The sequence below is a fragment of the Mya arenaria genome, chromosome 10, assembly GCF_026914265.1.
Source record: "Mya arenaria isolate MELC-2E11 chromosome 10, ASM2691426v1".
Lineage (NCBI taxonomy): Eukaryota > Metazoa > Mollusca > Bivalvia > Myida > Myidae > Mya > Mya arenaria.
This window is the reverse complement of record NC_069131.1, coordinates 15,466,447-15,485,930: the sequence shown is the minus strand read 5'-3', so window position 1 is coordinate 15,485,930 and position 19,484 is coordinate 15,466,447. Positions and strand designations below refer to the sequence as shown.

General features: G+C 33.5%; 1 protein-coding gene across 1 annotated transcript; it reads left to right on the top strand.

The window, feature by feature from the left end:
* The first annotated feature begins 1,271 nt into the window (after positions 1 to 1,271).
* Positions 1,272 to 12,932, top strand: LOC128204279 (DNA-binding protein Ikaros-like). The gene is made up of 6 exons (XM_052905691.1): positions 1,272 to 1,336; positions 7,824 to 8,089; positions 9,181 to 9,328; positions 10,133 to 10,372; positions 11,395 to 12,159; positions 12,540 to 12,932. The coding sequence occupies exons 1-5, from the start codon at positions 1,334 to 1,336 to the stop codon at positions 12,154 to 12,156; spliced, it is 1,419 nt and encodes a 472-aa protein (XP_052761651.1). The 5' UTR covers positions 1,272 to 1,333; the 3' UTR covers positions 12,157 to 12,159; positions 12,540 to 12,932.
* The last annotated feature ends 6,552 nt before the right edge of the window (positions 12,933 to 19,484 follow it).

The following is a 19,484-nucleotide window of genomic DNA, read 5'->3' as shown; positions in this document are numbered from 1 at the left end:
CACTTCTTTTGTTCATAAATTGATACCTTGTGTCCGAGACTTATGTGAACTCAGATAGTAGAAGGTACATGAACGGGGACGTAAAATGCTTCAGCAAACCAGTCGCAATTATGCACCAGTCAATTGTAACCCCCCACCCCCACCCCCGATCCGGGCCATAGCGGAGACTTCGATTTACTGTCCAGCCAAGCCCGGGTAAAATCCCCGTCCTGCGGGAAATAACTGCTTGTAAAATCCCAGCTTAATGCCCCCGCACCCCAGGGACCCTAGGTAAGGCCATTCCCCGTAAATTTTGGCGCGAAGACAAAACCACCGCATTCACCCGGCACCGCGGGGCCACCTGGAAGGTAAAAACACTGCCCATTTTCCCGGCTATCCCCGGTATACCCCCGGACCTGGGGGGGGGGGGGCGTGGTTACACTTGAATGCTGCATTAGTCGTAGCTGTCCGTACAGATCGAAGCTGTTATATAAAAATATAATAATAAAATGGTCCGGTGCCCTGGCAACCCGTTCGGGATTCATACGACCCAACAGATCTACAAATCCGTATCAAAAACGCAAGGGCATCAGTACTGACTTCCTCCGAGCTTAGTGTGCTTAACTTTCAGCCACGCTGCTCCGATTGGGACCACAACATCTCGGAAAGAGTGTGCGGGGCCGACGAAATTTGCCTTAGTTCCGGACTCATTTGTTAAAATGGGGAGTAACTCTTTCAACTACTTTTGAGAATTGTTTTCTTAGTTATTAAACTTAGATGCATGTATCTGATAAATAAATAAAATGATTAAACAATTCAATTAGTTGACGACCAATAGTTTCCAAATGCATAATACTTAAACAGATACTATTTAAAATTTGAGGTCGAATTTTGAAACAGTTTATTTTTCAATGAACAGGGCTTTTTCATTAAGAAATAAGTAGAAAACATAACATGGTACATATTTGCATTGAGATCTTATCTGCCGGAAGACATGTTTTTTTCCTGATTAATTCAGCTTAATTGGATTAAAATAGATATTTATTTGCCCTAAACAAATTCATTTCATCATGTTTTCCTAATTATTTTACCTGTTAATTGAATTTTAATTTAAACCACAGGTAGCAAGCGTTTACCGATATCGTCTGCTATCATCAGAGATCAACCGCGCTTCGCTACGTATAATGTATTCATTATGCAATGTTGCGAAACGATTTCATTGGACAGCTATTTGTGTCACGTGCTTTAGTTATATAGGTCAGTGTAACATTTAACAAAAGAGTATAAGACTGCGCGCTGTGGCCATTTGTTTACAAATTTCATTTTCGATATGTTCGGATAGATTTTCGCTTATATGGTAAGTTAACGTTTATTTATTAAAGACATGTTACCTTTTATAATTGGTAATTAATTGTTAGTTATATTCATAAAGCAGACAAATTTTAACTCGCCTTTTCTATAAACATGGACGATATGCGGCTACATCAAAGCGCTTGCATGCAGGTGGCTGCCCTTGTTGGATAATTATTACGTGTGTGGTGCCGTGGTTTTAACTTAGAATTTCTCCATGAAAACTGGGCGGATTTACACAAATGTTAGGTTGGATAGCAAGATAATTTTCTCATCTTTATAATGCTATAATTTATTTCAGTCGTCGCTGTAATATTTTGAAGAATTTCTGAGTTTAACTTAAGCACTACGATCGGAATCTAAACAGTGGTCGGAGTCAAATTGACATGGCCGCTTGCGTACACTCACCCAATAGTGCGCTAAAGATGACCGTAGGCTAATTGCTAAAGGTCATTGAACCGTGGAATATCACAAAAGAACCTGGCACATGTAGGGAAGAAATAGCTTTCAGCATTGAATGTCTTAATTGTTCCTTTACCATTGAAAGATGATTTTGGGGGATGGTTGACATGTCGATTGTTGTATTAGTCACTATGTAAATAACTTATTTCTAAAGCCTTCTATAATTGTTAATTGGAAATAGTTGGGTAGTTTGCTTTTAAGCTGTAGTTGTGTGATTTTACAAACACATGTCCCAGATAGAAATGATGGATGCGTATGACATTCCTGAAATTTGCCAGCATAAGAATTACTTTATTATAATAATATACTTTATACATGTAAATAAAAAATATTATTATAACATACCTTATTTATCATTATCATGTCATGATCTAAATTAGCACTAGTTAACATATTTAGAGGGTGTGCACCTTTTTGAAGATTTCAAATGTTGAAGTTATAGAGATTAAGTTTTGATACATATGTCTGGTCTGTTATGTCCTGACACCATGGGGAGGGGGGTCACCATTTTGAACGGAAATAATACACATTCTCTTTTTTAAACAGAACAAAACAGTTTTTATTCATGTATAATACATAGTTTCTTGTGACAGCTAAATACTGTAAACTACAAGACATAAGGTAATAGGACATCGTAAGGGTGGATCTTATATGGAATGTATATAAGTTTGATCTATTTCACATAGTTCAAAACATGGTAAATAGTAACGGAATGAAAACAGTAGTATAAATCCTAGGTGAAATATCTCACTTCATAACATATGTAATGGGCCGTGCGGGACTAAGTGTAATGTATGTGCCTTTGAAGCTTGGTATACATATTTCAGATTTATTTTCCAATGTCAGTAACTGTACAAATTTAAACATACTGTGTCCTTGTCCATAATAATGCTTTATATAGTTTTTTGGTAAAAATGATAAAAAAGATAAAATGAAATTCATCTTCAATAACATTTGCAGTACAAATCTCTACATTAACATTACAAATTTAGAATATCAGCAGACTTCCCGAAAGTTGAAAAAAAGTGGCAGACATTCGGTCTGACAAGACATAAAAATCTGTCAGACCGAAACAAAAAACGAAGTAATAACATTGCTTTATTCATCAATAGCAGCTTATTTCTTTATAAAGGCTTTATATAGTGTCTCTTATGAAAATCATCACTCTGTCAAAATTCAAAAGTTGATATTCAAAACACTCCTCATCATAATCAGGGTTTAAGTCCTGTTTGTCACAGAGTGTTAAATCTCCATTTCAAGAGCCTGATGTAAGGACTTTTTCAGTGTTGGACAGGGTGACAACCTCCTGTGATGCCAATGGTTCTGGTGTAGTATGTTCAATTATATGTAGGCACATCTAGACTCTGCCTAAAAGTACAAAATATATCATGGACAGTGGATGTACAAATAAAGTTTTATCAATAAAATAATGATAATCAGACTAAAACTTGTATGATGCGAGTGACAAAGCAATGGATCACTTTGGCTACCTTGAACAAATCAGGCTTCCAATTGGTGTCATGTTTATTTATAATTTAAGTTAATTTTATTACAAGTAATTACGTTAATTAATTTTTATCTATATATTTTTCATTTTGCAGGAATTCTTTCAGGCTATTTAAAGGCAATAAGGTCTATAAACAAATTAGGTTTGTTTCTGGTTTTCCGACCAACCTTATTTTTTGGCCACCATCTCAAAAAAAATTACCAGAAATAAATACATTTACATGCAAACAGATTTGTTTTATCTGAAAATCGGGCATTTACTTATTTCACAAGAGTGACAAAAAAAATTGTGCGTATGTGTTTTATTCCATATATGACAACAAAAAATTATTTTTGATATTTGACAGTAATTTTAATTGCCTTATTTTAAAAAACAACATAACAACCCTACCTCCCGACCCATATCTTTTTTTGGGCATGTAAAAAAATTATATTTTCAATTTTTTGGTTAAAGGATTACATCCTTTTCAAAAACAGGTAGGATAGGTAGGCTTTCTTTTATAATTAGACTTTGAGTAAGAACTTTGTCATCATTGGACAATTGTGTTAACATAATATTCTGTATAAAGTTAAAAGGGTTTAAACTACATAGTCAATTATTTATCAACTGTATAAATAGTAGGGTCAGCCCCTATTTCGTAGGTAGATTAGGTAACCCGAACAAAATGTATTTTTTTTTATTTAAGCCTAACCAGAAACAAGCTTTTTTATGCCTGATGCCTGCAGTTTAAGGGTTCAACTTCTTATAAAAAGACACGCTTAAATACATGTTTTTTTCTTTATCAACTGACTTTAAATCTGCACTCACAGCTTTACCATTTTTACAACTTTTTTATTTTTGTCTTGGAAAGGGCAAATGTTTGCGTAAATATCTGCAAACCACTGATAAAAGACTGTTGAAAAAAAAATCAGATCGAAGATTTTCATATTTCCGTTTGAAAATTAATGTTTAATGGCTTAAACCGTTACTAACATCATTTTTGAACTTAAATATAAAAATATGCAATCTTATTTTTTTGTCAGCAGTCTGATATATTAAGTTTCCATGGATTTCCACAAAAATTGGCTTGTTCCAAGACAAAACATAAAAAAGTTGTCAAAAAGTACAATTTGTGAGAGTGCAGCTTTAAAAATTGTAGGGTCGGTGCCAATTCCATGGGTAGGTTCGGGTAACCCAAACAAAATGTATGTTTTATTTAGGCCTAACCAGAAACAAGCTTTTTTTAGGTCTGACGCTTGCAGTTATGCATTTAAATGTTCTTCTGGAATTATTAATTCCTAGGATATAATTATTATTGTGGTTTCACATTTCTTAGAATATTGTCAAGTTTCAGACTTAAAATGCTTGTTTAATTAAGTGCTATTTATTGGCAGACAACACGTTGTCATAATTGTCCATGTTATTGTCTGCTAATTGTTAATAAATATTCTTCTCTGGAAAGTGTTTTAATATTTTGCACACTGTAAAGTTGTAAAAAGTATTATTTTATAATTTTACAGCTTTTTAATTAAGCTACCGTAAGTGACAAGTCCCCAAAGAGTAATGTCAAATCAATGTAATTGTCGGAACATATTTTGTAAGTCTAACTGATTAAGAAAGATAAAGCGAGTGAAGCGTCAACGATCACTTCTCAGTAATTAAGATTTTACACTATATGTTTTAAGGGACATAGATTGGAACGTGATATAAGCAAATGGGGAGCAAAATTATGATGTCATGCCTGTTTATTTAGTATTCTTAACGATAAAGCTTGGTACTTAAAAGAGGTGATACCGGACGCAATATGCTGGAAATGTATAGTAAGAGGTGATATGGGACTGAATTGGCTGGAAATGTATAGTAAGAGGTGATATGGGACTGAATTGGCTGGAAATGTATAGTAAGAGGTGATACGGGACTGAATTGGCTGGAAATGTATAGTAAGAGGTGATACGGGACTGAATTGGCTGGAAATGTATAGTAAGAGGTGATACGGGACTTTATTGGCTGGAAATGTATAGTAAGAGGTGATACGGGACTGAATTGGCTGGAAATGTATAGTAAGAGGTGATACGGGACTGAATTGGCTGGAAATGTATAGTAAGAGGTGATACGGGACTGAATTGGCTGGAAATGTATAGTAAGAGGTGATACGGGACTGAATTGGCTGGAAATGTATAGTAAGAGGTGATACGGGACTTTATTGACTGGAAATGTATAGTAAGTGGTGATACGGGACTTTATTGACTGGAAATGTATAGTAAGAGGTGATACGGGACTGAATTGACTGGAAATGTATAGTAAGAGGTGATACGGGTCTTTATTGACTGGAAATGTAGAGTAAGAGGTGATACGGGACTTTATTGACTGGAAATGTATAGTAAGAGGTGATACGGGACTTTATTGACTGGAAATGTAGAGTAAGAGGTGATACGGGACTTTATTGACTGGAAATGTAGAGTAAGAGGTGATACGGGACTTTATTGACTGGAAATGTAGAGTAAGAGGTGATACGGGACTTTATTGACTGGAAATGTATAATAAGAGGTGATACGGGACTTTATTGACTGGAAATGTAGAGTAAGAGGTGATACGGGACTTTATTGACTGGAAATGTATAGTAAGAGGTGATACGGGACTGAATTGACTAGAAATTTATAGTAAGAGGTGATATGGGACTTTATTGACTGGAAATGTAGAGTAAGAGGTGATACGGGACGTTATTGACTGGAAATGTATAGTAAGAGGTGATACGGGACTGAATTGACTGGAAATGTATAGTAAGAGGTGATACAGGACTGAATTGACTGGAAATGTATAATAAGAGATATATAGGACTTATTTGACTGGAAATATATAATTAGAGGTGATACAGGACTTAATTGACTGAAAATATATAATAAGAGTTGATACAGGACATAATTGCCTGGAAATGTACATGTATAACAAGAGGTGATACGGGACTGAATTGGCTGGAAATGTATAATAAGAGGTGATACGGGACTGAATTGGCTGGAAATGTATAATAAGAGGTGCTACGGGGCTGAATTGGCTGGAAATGTATAATAAGAGGTGATACGGGACTGAATTGACTGAGAATGTATAGTAAGAGGTGATACGGGACTGAATTGACTGAGAATGTATAGTAAGAGGTGATACGGGACTGAATTGACTGGATATGTATAATAAGAGGTGATACAGGACTTAATTCGCTGGAAACATACCATAGAATTAGAGTCGATACAGGACTTAATTGGCTAATATTGTCGAACTGCTTTGGCTCGAACTCTCTTGGCTAGAATTCCTCTTTGGCCCAATGGCTCCAACTTGATATAGAGGAACGATTTCATATTGAAGGTTCGAGCCAACAGGGTTCGACTGTATACCGTATATTGATTTTATTCTAACTGTAGTTTGTCTTGTAGAGACATATACAAGGCCTGGTTCCAAGTACATGTTCTCTGTGTTCAAGCCAATTAAATCTTTCAGCATTCAATAATTTGTACTATCCTTAATTATTAACATTTTGACAGACATAACATCATTAAAGTTTGGTTTCCTGCCTGCTGAAAACAATCATAAGACAAATAGATAAAAATAACTTTATAACTTAGAGAAAAGCTTGCTTGCTTTATTTGTTTTGCCCTTCTTTATCAATAAGAGTTGACCTAATATGTTCTAACTATTACTTAGCATAGGCAAGCAAGAAATGGTCGATTTTGGCTGTCCCATGGTAAAATTCAAACTTAGTTGGACAACTTTTCATCTTCAGATTTATTTGAAGTTGTTAAATTCTGAGTGACGTCGCTGATGGCAAATCCACTTTGTGGAAGCCTTTAAAATCCTACTTAAATCAAAAAGGTCACAAATTAGATTCTGTAAGAAGGTTTAGATTATGATGGTACATAGGACTACATTAAATGAAAACTATCATATTGACTTTCTATCTGTTGTAATAGCAGCTGAATGTGTCTAATACATCTTGAGTAAGGATTTGAAATATGAATAAAACTGAATATAATGTGAGAAAAACTTCAAAAGTATAGATGCTAAGATTCTGTTGTTGTTATTATAGAGGGAATAGATCTTGAACCAAACTAAATTCCGTAAGAAATTGTCCATGACACTTAGGTTTGTGACTATCTTGAGAACAGATTTAATTTCGGCAATTTATTTATTAAAGTTGAAAAAAGATTAAATTGTAATAAAGGTATATCCCAGCTAAAACGAATTTGACTGTAATTAAGTTCAAGAAGAAATTAGTTTGTCTGATTTTAGATGAAAAGAGGTGAAGTAATTGTCATTTCTTATAAGATAATATATAAAGTATATAGTATAGTATTTTTTATATATAGTAGTAGTAGTAAACAAATAATGGTATAATCAGAACCCTGTAGTGTACAAAGGTCATTATCAAGATGAAAGTTACTATGAATTAAAGGTATTCAATTTTAAGACATGACCCTGAACTACATGTTCAACGCTGTAGAAGCCTTTCAGAGTTATCATTATTTAGCAACGTAAATTATTAAATAAATCTTTACAGATAATGAGTACAGAGAGCTTGACAAGGGAGAAGAATGGTCCCATTCCACTACCAGCTACAAATGGCCCGCGACCCCACAGATGCGAGATTTGCCAGAGGTCATTCAGGGAGGTCGCAACCTTGAGAAAGCATGAGCAGCTTCACCGTGCCGACCGTCCGTACGTCTGCACAACCTGTGGCAAAAGTTTTCTCTGGTCATCAAACTTGAAGGTTCATGAACGTGTTCACACTGGAGAGCGTCCGTACAAGTGCAAGATTTGTCACAGGTATGCTGGGAACTATTTAAGTATAATGCTGCTTCTTAACATGTTCGTCCATAGGTTCTTTGAAAATACATATACTAGGTGCCAGCCACTCACACATAAGGTTGTGGATTCGATCCCAATCACTATCAGAGAAACGTCCTAACGGCCTCAAAATGGTTTCTACCCCTGAAACAGGCTTAGTTCTGATTCTACATGTTATTAGCCTTCACCACAATCAAGATAAAGTTTTTTTTATTGAAATCAATATGTTTTCATGTTAATATTTATCTGTTGTTTCTAGTTGTTTTCAAGAAAAAAAAATCAGGTATTGTCATAGTTTGTGGTGGCAACAGGGGAGGGTCTCAATATTTTATGTCTATGTTTCAGAAATGAACCAAAAATACTGTTTTAATTATACTCATGAAACTTAATACACAGGTTAGCAATGACAATATGCATGCCATTGTGTAGCAGGAGAGGTAACTCTGAAATGATCGTTGGATTTATGTCCCTTGTTAAAACGAAAAATCTGATCAGCTGGAATCTGATTGCAGTGTTCTTGTTTATAAATAATATATAACTTTGACTTCTTTCACTTGATGTCAAGGTCGGAATGGCATCTCAGATCTCTTTGAATGGAATCAGAAAAAATGTGTGTGTAGTGATGTTTGCCCAGGAGAATGCTTTAGCACAGAAGCTTGTTATATAGGTTGTTTAGGGTAAAACATGGAAAACACAAAATACTGACAAAATGGCGATAGCATTTGTACGCACCAGACATAGATAAAATGTTTAAAATTTCAGTAAATTTGTGTTATGCATGTAAATTGGTTCCAAATTGTTTGTCTTCACAATTTGTTATGCAGGTTTTGAAATTAAAAGCATAAGTGAGGTTTGGATCACAAATGTGCATTTGTCAATTTGTGGGGAAAGGTTTGCATGGATAATTATATATAAAACAAAAATAATTTCTTTCTTACAAATTTCCTCAAGGTTAATGATTTCAACTGGATCAGCCATTAATTAGTGAGGTTGTTTTGGGATAGATTAATTTCAAATATTGGAAGTTTACACCTTTAACAAAACTTCTATGTGTCCATTGACTGTTTCAGATGTTTCACGCAGTCCAATGACCTCCGACGTCATGAGCGCAATGTCCACATGAGAGGCAAGTTGTACAGCTACAAGAACCCAGCGACAGGCCGCGCTGTCCCCACCCAGCCTGCTAACCCTACACAAATGAACCTAGCTGCATATCAGGTATTGATTTTAGAATATTGACTACATCATCTTCAAAAAACTGATAACACAAATTCCATATACTTCATGGTTTGTTGGTCAGAAGGTCGCAGTGTCTGCCCAAGTTGTCATGGTCCGTCAGGATTAGTTTAATTGGATGGTACTGGTTTCTACCCACAAATTGGCTTCAAGGGAAATGTGTTTATAGCGGATTCATGTAGCAATGGTTTCACAATCAAGCATTTACTATAGAATCAAGGTTTTTGGTGATACAATTTTATGATTTTATATTAAAATTGAATGAAATGTGTAAACCTCATTTCGCTTTATATGGAAAAAGCAGTTTTGGGTTAAATTTAAAGATTTTTAAAATATTGCTTGAAAGTTTATGTTGATGGTAAATTTACCATTGTAAATTTATTCAGTCTCCATTTTGCATGATGAATATGAAAAATCAAAAACTTTTCAAAACGGATTGATCAAATGCATTGAAACTTGTGGGCATTTTACAAAAGGTTACATTTTAAAATTATGATAGTATTATTTCATAAAAGCCTTACTTATACTTATGCTTTAAATCCCAATTTTGAAAGTGACATGAACATTTCTTAATGTGTCAGTTGCAAGGTAAAAATAAAAAAAATCATTTCCTCAAAATTTCACTAAAAAACATTGAATAATAAAATAAAAAAAACACCAGAAAACATTGGTTCTCCATTAAGTAAAACAAACAATATATAAACTAAATTAATATCTGCCTGTATCATTTCAAAATTTTATTGACGAGCCTGAAAGATGATTATGACAATTAAAATGTATTTGCAGGCATTTGCTTTACAACAGCGGGCCTTCCTGCAACATGCCCTCACCTACGAGAGTCTAATGCAGAATGGTGTTGCCATGACAACGGCACAGTACCTCCAGTCGTCCGGGCAATCGCTGACAAGTCTGCCACGCATGAGTGACCCTGACATAACTACCTCGATGATGAAGTCTCACGGTGACCAGCACAATGATGACAGTCAACACAGGAACGGCTCAGAAAGGGCCTTAAAACTTGAACAGGTAATTGCCTCATCTAAGACTGGATTCTTCAAAAAGGCTTAAAAAGCTTTAGTCTGTTTCTTGTAACATTCTGAAAAAAAATAAGAAAAAAGTGTGTTTTTGAGTACATTTTTGTACAGATGAACATTCAGTGGAGTTTGTATTGGTAGAATTATTTCCGTTGCTTTATTGTTGTCAATCTTATTTTAAACTACCTGCTAGTAGAAAACTTGTTGCCATGTTTGCTTGGAATACTGTAAATATTTTGTTATATATTGGCCTGATTTTTCGTAAAATGTTTCAATTACGAAATTATTATTATTATTCGTATTATTACAATAATTAAATGAAAAATAATGGCATTTTCTGAGAATATTATTTATATACAAAATAACACATTGTGGAATTCTTACATTGATTTTTTTTATTTTCATAACATTTCTTGACAAAAACATGAAAACAGTTGTATGTAATATGTAATATTAAATTTTAGTAATCATACTAAAACAATTTTTCGACTTGAGTAATCATCATGTTTCTCTTAAAAAATTAATCTTTTATTTTCCTTACAATGATATATTTGAAATAAACTTTATTAATGTGACTGACTATATGTTTATAATGTCTGGAACAATTGTACCAGTCTGACAGTGCAGACACCTGATGTCTCCTTTATGAGGCTGGAGACAAAGGAGATGGTGTATAATATTGCCGCCGTTATTGCCTCTTTTCAATGAATAAGCAATTGTAATAGAAAATGCTAAAAGCTATTTAGATGTGTTATGACTGATTGTGTATTTCTAATCAAATGCCATTTTCTTATTGTGACCCAGCGCATTTTTACCAGTTATGGGGAAGGCACCATAGCCCGTTTTGTGGGGGGGGGGGGGGGGAAGCATTTTAAAGTTATTTTTATTTTTGGGATGAAATTCTGGCAAATACTGGAATGGTTGAACACACTTTTTGCCTTGAGAGAAACTAGTTCCAGTGTTAGGTTGAACCTTCTTATGTAAATTTGACAGTACATGTCTTTATTTTTAAAGGTGACACCTCCTCCATCAGATGGCCGATATGAGCGAGCAGAAAATAGTGCAAACGGTCAACACAGTCCAAGTCAGACTGGTTACTCTCCTACATCAAACAAAACCCTCTCCCCACCCACCCTCCCCACTACTACCTCACTTTTCAACACCCTATCACACCATAATGGCGCCCAACTTGGATCTCCGGTCAAAGACGAGAACAGACCATACTCGCATGAATCTCACTCTGCCATTGAATACCCTCGTTACATCAGCTACCCAGACCAACACGCCCTTGCCCGGAGCTACCACTCGGCATTCAGCAGTATGACAAACAACAACAACAACTCAGATTGTGTAATGGATCTTAGGGTCAACAAGTCCATGTCGAGCGTTGAGTCAGAAGATGGTGAGCTAGACTGGAAACACCGAAATTCCACGTCCAAGACACCAGATTCAGGGTCTGAAACAGAATCCAAACGAGATGTTACGACGACCTCCCTTACACCAACGGTTGATTCAGGTGTCCACCATTGCCCACATTGTAACATCGTATTTCACGACTTTACGATGTACAACCTCCATCAGAGTCTGCACTCACCCGTGGAGTCGGACCCATTCATGTGCCCGTCATGTATGAAGCACTGCCAGGATCGTATTGAGTTCATGTTCCACATCGTGTGGCATGTGAAGTACCCGCACACCATACCCAAGTACCAGTCGTTCAAGGAGAGCTACCTCGTGGTGCCAGAAGTGGAGGAGAATAACGATGATGCAGAGTAATGGGTATGTAGAGTATCTTACCATTGTTGACTTGTGGAGATGCTGCATGAACAATATAGTGTCTTCACATATTTGCTTTCCTCTAATAATTGTCATTGTATTTTATATTAAATGTATTTCTAAAATGTTCAGTCATTTAACTAGGTAGACACGAAATATATGGGCATTCAGAATTTGTAAAACTATATTGTTATGTCTGAATTCTAAATTAATTGTATAACTATGCATGGTCATAACTGAGATTTTTTTTAAAGCCAAACTATGGGCATTGTAAATATTTTAAGCTTGTCTTTATGTATCAAATTTACACATACAAAAGGAAGTGTGTAGTTATGACTACAGATTGGTGGAATAGTTTTGGAAGTGTTTCATTGTCTTTTCAGGAGAATAGAAGGATCATGTGCAATTTGACTGCCATGGCAATGGTTAGCTGCCTCATACAGTTCTCTGATAAGCCACAGTGTCTGCAGTTTAAAGCTGTTCAAATGGTCAGTGGGTAACACAGCATGCTACATTTTGATTGGATGAAATCTTCAGGGCAAGCCAATGAGAAGCGGCCTTTCAAGTATACAACAAAACAACACATTACCTCAAAGTTGTTGGGAGTCTATAACCCAGGTTATATTAGGTATATCGTTAGTAGTTTAGATAGATCTAGATATTTTGGTAGTTATTGTTACATATAAACAATTGTTATATTTTGTTTACGATTCCTCTAAGACAGATGGTCTTTCTATTTCAAATCAAAAACTTACATTTTATGCCATATTTTTTATGTTATAGGTAATTTTGTTGTTTATGTTGTTAATCTATGCTTTTGATTTTGTGGTTTGTGAAATATTATACTTCGATGTTTTTGTGAAGGAAAAAAAGATATACATTTTATTTTTTAGCTGTTAAAGATATCAGTTTGCCACGAGAGTTTAAAATTGATAAAACTTAAAATATTTTTTTTAAATGTTTTTAGTTTTTATTACCGGTAGTTCAATGAAAATGTGCAACATTTTTAAAATCATTACATAAAATAATGCATTATCTAGTTGTGGTTAAGCTTTTAAAACATGTGTTTTGCCTTTGCTGTTTACATTCATGTATTTTGTATATTATGTGTATTTGTTTTGTTTACTTCAGAAAGTATTCATGAACATGTACCAAACTACCTCAGACTCTTTGAATATCATGTTTGTACATTTTATTTGCGATATATTTTTTGCATCATTTTTATACAAAAAAATGCATTACATGTTTTATTGCTTATTGAGTAGTTAGTGTGAATGGTCTTTAAAAAAGTTGACAGTAACTTTAATTCCAGAAATTTGAGTTAAAGAATGGTAATACTCTGCTTACTATCGACACAGAACAAAGAATCAAGTTTTTCACACTATAATTGTTTAAATTTCAACACTTGATACTAAATGAAGCTATTTTTTAAAGAGTTATCTGCAAAATAATTGTTGTTATGTTTGGTTACCATGGTTATAGCCACTAACTGATTGATTAGATTGAGAATATATTGAATGAGAGTTTGCTGGCAGTATTGAGTGTGTCCGTATTGAATTGTTTTCTGGGTAGGAATTATATTACGGGTAATTTCATGGGGATATTTCCCCACAAATTTTGTCTGTCCACCAAAAGTTTTCATACTTTTGCAAATTACGTGCCATGTTTTTTTTTTATATACCTAAGCATAATCAAAGTTGTCACAGAGTGGTGTTCTGATTTTAATCAGAGTGTTATATCAAAACCATTTATATTAAATTATCTAACATTTTATGTTATTCATGACATCAGAATTTTGTATCTCTCACGTTCTTCATCATTTATTTCTTTTTTATTGTCAGGTTTTGCATATAAAATGTCTATATGGCTGAATAATGATTTTTCCAGGTAATTTCAACCAGGAATATTTAATCAAAAAAAGTTTCCCTAATAAAAAAAACAAGTCATTTCACTTAAGGAAATTGTCCATAAGGACGCTAAATTGGTTTTAATGTTCAATGTTGATTTATAATGAATATTTTCCTTTCATTGAAATAGTGCTTAAAATTGGTACCAAAAAGGTTTCTTAGATTTGACTGACTTTTGTTAAGAACCTCAATGTACCTAGTGCTATTGACACGATTTCATGTTTCATAAATTTTCATTAGATCTCTTTCTTCATCACAGTCTACCCAATAAGAATGGCTTTAATCGTCCAATAAAAAGGCCATTTAAGAAAAAAAATCCTTTAATTACCCTATTTTTAGCTCTAAATTCACAAAATGAACTAGGCAAAATTTCACATAATGAGGTAGTTTTGCCGGAGAACATTTAAAAAAAAAAACACATCATACAATTGATACTTTCAAATCACATCCATTAATTTTTTTCGAAAGTAAGTTGATCTCTAAAGCCTATTGTATCTCATGATGTATGTATGTTAGACAATTTGCCTTAGACAGGCAATATTATTCTGAACTTGTAAAATTGGTGCGTACTGCACTTGTACAATTAATGTACAGTGCAAACTTCAACCCTCTATTTCACAACCGTAATCAATCACACGTTAATTTCATATGATAAAACAAGCAATGTCATCTCACCTCAATCATGATAATGTAGGACATAAATCAGTTAGATAAATAAGTACAGATCTGTCTACAGTAGAAATAAAAAAAAATCTAAAAACCTTTAGTTTTAACAAGAATGTCTTAAAGTGATCCTCTAAAGTGATGAATTAACATAAATTCACTGACGTCATTGATTCTGACTCAAATACAGACCAAAATCATTTCAATGCAGCACATGGAATAATCTAAATTCAAAACAGAGGTTGACAAATAATAATATGCTGTTGGTTAACACAATGGACAAAAAACTGCCTTAACGTTCATTAATCTAATAAATTCCACATATTCTTCCATTATTCATAATTCCAACTATTATCCTCACCATTTCATCATAGTCAGGTGTATCAGTCCTAATTGTCCACGTTTATAATTGTTCATGTGGTGTGTCTGAGAGAGTGTGAATAGGATTTGATTGGTTTTCGTCAAATGACATTTGCTGATTAGCTCTCATCTGTTCACAAAACTGGTGGCTTTAGTGTCATCTTTCAAGTCTTTTAAAAGAATAAGTCTTAATTTGACAGCTGAGTGGTGGATACTATGCTTTATTAAAAAGTTTGATATACTGTACACTAATTAATTAGAAACCTACATTAACCATACTTGCTAAAAAGTGGATATTTATGTATTAGTCTACATAAAAAATACTTTATATTTCAGTACTATTTCAGTGACTATCTTTTCTGCAAAATATATTTCAAATGAATGATTTGTTCAAATATTAATATATACTTCCATATAAAGACAGACGAAGAATGTAAAAAACATTCTGGTGCATATCAGAAAATTAATGTCTAATAAAGGGAGGTAATTCTCCTATTTCAATGTAAGCCCTTGCAATAAAATATGATATTCCATGTAGGTTATATTGGATATTTAAGATTTCTTTGGCCTTATGTTCAGAAATTTTAAAAAGTTAACAATATGATTAACAAGATCGTTGTTAACTTTTTACAGTGAATATTTTGATGATTAGCTCATGTATATAAATAATTTTGGTACAGCTGTAATAGTTGTGTCAAATATTGTTAGAAATACTGAAGATAACACAGTGTAAATTGAAATTAAAAAGTAGTAAAAAGATAAAAAGTTAACAACGATGACATTGTTAACTTGGACAAGGTTCTGTACAACAGGCTCATTGTCTGTGTTACTGAAAAGCTTGAAGAAGAAGTAAAGATTGTGTTATACTTATTTTTTGAGTTTCTAAAGACTTCAATATTAGGCCCTCGAAAAGATAGAATACAAACCTCAAACTGGTTAATACCCTAAACATGGTAACTATAGTTAATATTTAAACCTCACTTAGCTAAGATTGTATTTTGATTCACAACTATTTTGTCAAATTAAGATCATGCCATTTCATCATTGGATAAAGGTTATTTACCTGAAAAATGGCAAGGCCACAGCACTGTAAGAATAGGTTAGGTTCTATGATAAAACTTATTTTATTAAGTTCTGTGTTATGAAAGTGTAGATAATTTCAAGGCAAGGTCGTATTATCAAAATAGGAGTAATTTTTACAAAAACTGACAATTGATTTACAAAAACTGACAATTGATTTTGTTTTAAAATCAGTTTCGATTGGACATTATCGCCAAAAATACAACCTAATAACAGATAATTCTCTCTTTGGCCTAAATGTTTATATCTACTATTAAACTCTTGCCAAAATAGCCTGGAAATAATGGATAAGACTCCTCACAAGACTAGATTTTTACAGTCTTTTATCAGATAACTTATTAGACCAGCTGTGAAAATATGTTAGAAACAAAGCAGTTTAAACATGTGTATTTAGATAGAAATGAAGAACTTTTATTTTTATGATTTGAGAGTAAACCTTTGGTATGAATATTTTTTTTGCTTGAATTTGAGTCATTTGTGGAAAATGGTTTCGCAGATTTGTTTTCTTGCATTTGTTGAATTTTTTTTTAACAGATAAGTCTCATCTGTGAACATTTCTATGCAGATAAGTCTCATTTGTGGACTTTTCTATACAGATAAGTCTCATTTGTGAACATTTCTATACAGATAAGTCTCATCGGTGAACATTTCTATACAGATAAGTCTCATCTGTGAACATTCTTATACAGATAAGTCTTATTTGGGAACATTTCTATACAGATAAGTCTCATATGTGAACTTTTCTATACAGATAAGTCTAATTTGTGAACATTTCTATACAGATAAGACTCATCAGTGAACATTGCTGTACAGATAAGTCTCATCTGTGAACATTTCTATACAAATAAGTCTCATTTGTGAACATTTCTATACAGATAAGTCTCAGTTGTGAACATTTCTATACAGATAATACACATGTTCATAGTTGAACCTACAGCCATGTTTATTGGCAATATATCAACTATAAAGAAAAAACATTATTAAAGTAACATGGGTTAAAAACAATTGTTTCATTTAAAAGTACATTTATATTGAAACCAGCTTGGTACAGTTAGGTTAGATTGTACTTTAAACAGAAAAAAATGTGAAAAGGGGAAACAAAAATTATACAATTGTTCAAAACCATCTGCAAAAAATCTATACCTCCTTGCAATATTCTTTCTACAAAATATACAAATATAATCATACTTATTGACTCAATCTGTCTGTGAATAGTGTTTCTGCAAACATTATTATGTATTAATTTACCGAGGACTGTCTAGGAGCTGTACAAAGCATGTTTTACAAACAAATTGGCAAACTTTCCTTTTTCTCTGCAAGAAGGTCAATAGAAATTCTGTGTATTTGCCTGAAATATCTGATTGGATTTTTTTTGAGGGAGAAATGTTTGGGAAATGTTCCTGTTATTATATGAGCTAAGGAGATTTTGATGTAATCTCTGATTAACCTGGCATGATATTATCATTTTTGTGAGGAATCTGAACATGGTTTAGGTCACTTTATGTAATATGGTGTTTTTTTCTACAGTAGAGAGGGAGAGAGCCAAATCTTTGGGCTTGTATTGCAATGATATCATTGGAACTGTTGTGTTTTTAGTTATATATAATCAAGTCAAGTCTTGTACACTTTTAGTTAATCGAACCTCTCAGGCCACTGTTTGCTGCAACATGAGCAATGCATCTACAGTATACATTATTGTCATAAAGTACACTTCTTTTAAACTTACATGTACCTTTTAGACATTAAAAACTCTACTTTTACCCTGGCTAAGAGCCTAAGAATATTTTCCATTTTAAAACAAAATACATATTCAAAGACATAATACAATTGGAACATAAAATGAAACGTTGTCACAGAAATTAATCAAACATTTTCAGAAACCTAGGTGTCATTTAAGAATATAAAATTGTCATCAATAGTTTTGACTCTCTTATTGAAACCTTGAGGCTGTAGTTTGAGATTGGAAAACCATATTGAAATTTGTTGTCTGGCAGGAAGATTATTGACAAATACCATTTTTTTTTCTTTCTGTTTTGCACTAATATATAGTGACTGTAAAACTCCACATTTCAAATATCTGAGTGAGTATAGTTCAGCCTTTATTCATAAAACATTGTAAGTCTTTGCTTAAGTTGATTTCTTAAAAATGTTCATAATAAAATAACAAGAAAGGAATAAGTGAAAATTAAATGTATATTCAATAAAATCAATGGAATTATTTAAAATAGTATTAAGATATTATATCAGATGACCAGTGGCTGTATTCAATAAGCATCTTAGTAAATATTTTCAACTTAGTGAGACATTCGAAATTTTTGACAATGATTTTTTTTTAAATACCCGCTACTTTTCATCAGATTTATTCAAAGGCATATATTGTTTATACCATTTTCTTGCTTATTTTCACATTTTTGGTGTACACACATTCTTTGTTTTCTTAAAATTTAGATTAGTAAAAAGGCAATTTTTCACTAAGTTGAAAATTATTTCTAAAATGCTTATTGAATACGGCCCCAGTGAGAAAATATCTGAAAAACATTATTTTCATTGTACTTTAATGTAAAAAAATACTTATACTTTTTTTAATTTGACTACGAAATATATTAGGAAATCAAGTTAGAAAATGAGTTAAGATGTTTTCATGTATACCAGGCGCGTAGCTAGGGCCAATTTGGGATTACACAGATCGATGAATTGCTAACATATTAATCCCTTTACCCCCTACCCCTCTTCGGGTTTTATTTCAAATTCGTGGGGCTTTGGTATGACAAAAACTTAAACCTGTCAGAATTTCATTACCCAACTCTTACTGCGTAGTTGTGTACAGTCAGCTACTCGCTTGAAAATCGCCCCAGTCCTGGACTACATCTCTGGTGGTGAAATGGGAAGTGAGACTCACATTTAGCAACAGCTGTGTGGTAGACATGTTGAGAGATCTTTCATCCAGTCTGTCAACAGGTCAGATCCACCACCTAGATTTCTGCCATGATGATCTAGGGCATGTGCTTGGTAGCAAGTCATTGTTCTTCATTCATTCCTGCTTTGTTACAACCAAGAGCTAGACTCAAGTCTTAAATTTTCAGATCCACCACCTTAATAGTGTTTAACTGTGGTCAAATTGATTTAAGCCAGGAGTGTTCGTTTGTCCAGTTAAACTGTTTAAGTAGACATTGCAGCCACATGGGTCACATGATCTAAGGGGTTTGGTTGTTGTTTATATATTGGCTGTTGCAAGGGTAATGCAGCTTTCTTCAGAGCATTTATAAGTTCATTACAAGCTGGAATACCGACACCATGGTCTGGGGGCTTTAGTTATAC